This window comes from Triticum aestivum, chromosome 4A (genome assembly GCF_018294505.1).
Source record: "Triticum aestivum cultivar Chinese Spring chromosome 4A, IWGSC CS RefSeq v2.1, whole genome shotgun sequence".
Classification (NCBI taxonomy): domain Eukaryota; kingdom Viridiplantae; phylum Streptophyta; class Magnoliopsida; order Poales; family Poaceae; genus Triticum; species Triticum aestivum.
The window spans coordinates 564740781-564744860 of record NC_057803.1 but is presented as its reverse complement, the minus strand read 5'-3'; the positions used below and the strand labels follow the sequence as shown (position 1 = coordinate 564744860).

General features: G+C 45.0%; 1 protein-coding gene across 1 annotated transcript; it reads left to right on the top strand.

Moving 5' to 3' along the window:
• On the top strand, nucleotides 1–3068 carry LOC123086992 (serine carboxypeptidase-like 7). Its single transcript, XM_044508866.1, has 14 exons — nucleotides 1–252; nucleotides 377–522; nucleotides 647–723; nucleotides 845–967; nucleotides 1065–1167; nucleotides 1338–1375; nucleotides 1468–1569; nucleotides 1673–1753; nucleotides 1835–1987; nucleotides 2088–2159; nucleotides 2295–2413; nucleotides 2513–2626; nucleotides 2728–2773; nucleotides 2866–3068. Exons 1-14 carry the CDS (start codon nucleotides 68–70, stop codon nucleotides 2947–2949), a joined length of 1443 nt encoding a protein of 480 aa, XP_044364801.1. The 5' UTR covers nucleotides 1–67; the 3' UTR covers nucleotides 2950–3068.
• The last annotated feature ends 1012 nt before the right edge of the window (nucleotides 3069–4080 follow it).

The window sequence follows — 4080 nt, the reverse complement described above, 5'->3', positions numbered from 1 at the left end:
ACGAAGTCGGTGCCTTCAACTAGAAGCAAGCACACGAAAAAGCAAGCAAGCAAGCAGGAATAGCAATATGCCCGTCAAGCTTCTCCGGACGCCCACCGCCGGGCGACGCCACCACTTGCTGGTGCTGCACCTCGTTCCCGGCCTCCTGCTTGTGCTGCTCTCGTGCTCGTGCTCGGCGTCGGCGTCGGCGTCGACGGTGGTCACCCACCTGCCAGGATTCGATGGCCCTCTCCCCTTCTACCTCGAAACCGGGTAAGCATATTGGCATGTGCATGGTGCGCCCACCGCGCTCTAGTGCGTCGTTGTTGGTTCGACATCTTGAACTGGGCGCGAGAGTTTCTCATGGCCGGCCGGAGTTGCATGCCGTGCGTTGCAGATACGTTGGCGTGGAGGAGGAGACCGGGACGGAGCTCTTCTACTACTTCGTCGAGTCGGAGAGGAGCCCCGGCACGGACCCCGTCATCCTGTGGCTCACCGGCGGGCCTCGCTGCTCGGGCTTCAGCGGCTTCGCCTTCGAAGTTGGTCAGTCCACCTCTTGCCGCTCGCCGGCCGGTCCGGTTTTCCACTGCAAATTAATACTACCTCCGCGGCTGATCCATGAGACCCATCCATGAGTTGATCCATGGCCGTCTTGCACCAACCGCAGGTCCCGTGAAGTATGTGCTAGCGCCGTACACTGGAGTTTTGCCGCGGCTGGTACAGAACCCGCTGTCATGGACCAAGGTGAGACCGAACGACGCTGATTGCTGAGCCTTGTTTCTTCTTCCTCTGTTCCTCGTTTATACTCTCAGGAACAGAGGAAGCATTTTTAGCTTCGTGGTTTACTGACAGCGGCGATCATCAGATGGCGAGCATCATCTTCCTCGATTCGCCGGTCTGCTCGGGCTTCTCGTATGCTCGTGACCCCAAAGGCTGCGACGTCGGAGACTACTCGTCGTCTCTGCAAGTCCAAAGATTCCTGAACAAGGTGACGATCGAGCTCGCCCAGTGTCCTGTCTGTCAATAATTCAGTAAGAGCTTTGTGGGTTTATTACTGGCCGTTCAATGCCTGGATTTATGTGCAGTGGTTCACTCATCACCCGCAGTACCTTTCAAATCCTTTCTACCTTGGAGGAGATTCATACGCCGGAAAGGTGATTCCACTTATTGCAACATACATTTCACAAGGTAATTTTCTCTTCCCAACAGTCTACATAATCCCTAATAACACCACTTCTCTACAAGGTTTGTAAAGCAGAGCAAGGCAAGTTGTGCCAAGGAAACTAGAAAACCAAATACATTTTCACACATATTTCGAGTCACCAAGCATCTTTAAATTTGCTTGTACTATCCTCCAGGAACTGAAAAAAGGGAGCAGCCTCTCATTAATCTCAAGGCAAGATATTCTCTAGCCTTCAAACATTTGTTATATATTCTTGCAATGGCGAAAGGAGGGCAAGGAGTGTTAATGCAATTAATTATTTCCAGGGCTATTTGGTCGGCAATCCTATAACAGACCCAAAGTTCGATAGAAATTTCCGAGTACAAGGTGCTCATGGCTTTGGGATAATATCTGACCAAATATATGAGGTAATTCCAAATTCATTCGCTTTGACAAAAGTGTGGCCATAATTTTTTGTGTTGTGTGTCAATCTAAAGAATTTGTACCATGTTTTCCTTTTCTTCCCGGAAGGCTGCAATGAAAAACTGCAAAGGAAATTATGTAATCCCCGAGAATCAACTGTGTGCTGAGGTGCTAGAAACTGTAGACAGTGTAAGATTTATGTGCTGACATTTTTTTTCTGAACTTAATGCTATTCTCAACATGGGCTAATGTGCATCCCTTTTGCTGCAGCTCATCTCTGAAATCGCAGACGGGCACGTCTTGTACAAAAAATGTGTCGTCGCCACGCCAAAGCCCATAGATGATGCTACAAGAAGAAAATTTCTGCTAGAAGAATCAATCAAGCCAAATGAAGCGCCCGGTCGACCTACCGTCGATTGTTTTGTCAGTCTTTTGTTATCCCTGGACTGTCAGTTTGATTAAAAGATGGTTGTGATACTATTCTCATTCAAAAACTCATCTGGAATGCCTTTCAAAACTGCAGACATACGGTTACTACCTGGCATACTTTTGGATGAACAACAAGATGACTAGAGATGCTCTCGGTATCAAGGGGGTAAGCCACCTTATGTTTTGCCACAAATTTCTTTCAGAGCATTCGTCTAGATCTAGGGTTAAAACAATGGAAGTCTAGAAACAGTATTGTCTGAATCACCAAGAACAATATTGACGAAAACGAATTCCGCAATAGGGAACAGTTAGTGAGTGGGTGAGATGCAAAAAAGAACTCCCCTACACACAGGACATGCCAAGCAGCATACCGTATCATCTTAATCTCACCAAGAGAGGCTACCGTGCACTCGTGTACAGGTACGAGCATTTAAGCAACTTTTCTTATTCATAGTAGCTGGTATGGTAATTGTTTTTTCCAGACCTTGTAACCAATACCTTGTGTCTACGTGAGCGCAGCGGAGACCATGATCTCCAGGTGCCTCACCTCAGCACGCAGGCATGGATAAGATCCTTGAACTTCTCCATCGTCGATGATTGGAGGGCATGGCATCTAGGCGGCCAGGCTGCAGGGTTAAGTCACCTGACTCCTTTTTTGCGCTTCAGCATATGCAGAACAAGAGCTTCACGTGCATTATATTTTCTAATGAGCAACACATCATTTCTTTTTGCAGATTTACCATCTCATATGCGAACAATTTGACATTTGCAACAATAAAGGTGATCTTCGTTTCCTCTTTAGATCATGCTTTTTGTCCATGAAACCATTATATCGTAGATGTAATAGAGCTCATAATCACTCGTTTGTACAGGGTGGTGGTCATACTGCTCCAGAGTACCGGCCTGAAGAATGCTTTGCCATGGCCCGAAGGTGGCTTGACAACAAGCAACTCTAATGCTTTGACCCCACAAAAATTTCTCTCATAACACAATTCCTTTTATATTTAATTTGCTTATCTTCACCTGTAAAGATGCACTCAATAGTGATGTATATGAAAGAGTAAATTCCTCAAAAGCACCACATTTGTGGCTTGGGTACTCCTTTACCACATTTTTTGTTCAAAATCACGTGAAGGATGTTGGACATCCAGAACCCAGCACGAGTGTGCACACAAATTTTAGTGTTGGGATATCAGAAGACCTTGATCCAATTGTTGAGGAAAATCATGAAGGAACAAAAGGTATTGATGAGATAACCATTAACTATATTGATCTAGGAGAATCATACAATAGAGAGACTACAATTGTCGACATTTATTTATCCTCTAGAATTGCAGAAGGCCTCGATTTGGATTGCGAATCTAAGTCCATGACAGAGTGCATGAAGCGCTCAGACTGGTCCAGATGGAACGCATCAATTGAGGATGAATTGTGCTCGCTCATACAAAGAGGGATATTTTCTGCAGTAATACCCACTCCTCAACATGTGTTCCCTGTGGGAGCAAAATGGGTTTTCGTTCGTAAGAGGAACGAGAACAATGAGGTGGTGAGATACAATGCGAGGCTTGTAGCACAGGGATTCACGCAGAGACCCGGCATCGATTATGATGAAAGATATTCTCATGTTATGGGTGGAACAACGTTCTAATATTTAATATCACTGGAAGTGAAATGAATTTGTCTATCCAGCCGATGGATGTTGTGACTGCATATTTATATGGGTCACTGGATTCGGATATTTATATGAAAGTTCATGAGGGAATGAAGCATCCGAATCCAAAGGCTAACCGCAACATGTATTGCGTAAAGCTTCAGAAGTCATTGTATGGCTTGAAGCAGTCGGGAAGAATGTGGAATAACCGACTAAGTATATTTCTTCTTTAGAAGGGTTACTCAAATAATAATGATTGCTCATGTGTGTTTATTAAGAAATCTAAAAATGGATTTTGCATTATTTCTATGTATGTGGATGATCTGAATATCATCGGGACTACACAAGAAATACATGAGGCAAATAATCATCTTAAGACGGAGTTCGAGATGAAAGATGTAGGAAAGACTAAATTTTGTTCGGGCTTACAACTTGA

Bases quoted from the DNA above. Each gene is read 5' to 3' on its own strand.
- LOC123086992 (XM_044508866.1), top strand. From the start codon at position 68: ATGCCCGTCAAGCTTCTCCGGACGCCCACCGCCGGGCGACGCCACCAC. The intron at 253-376 runs GTAAGCATATTG...CGTGCGTTGCAG, and splicing joins CCCTTCTACCTCGAAACCGG to ATACGTTGGCGTGGAGGAGG. The intron at 1,754-1,834 runs GTAAGATTTATG...CTTTTGCTGCAG, and splicing joins TGCTAGAAACTGTAGACAGT to CTCATCTCTGAAATCGCAGA.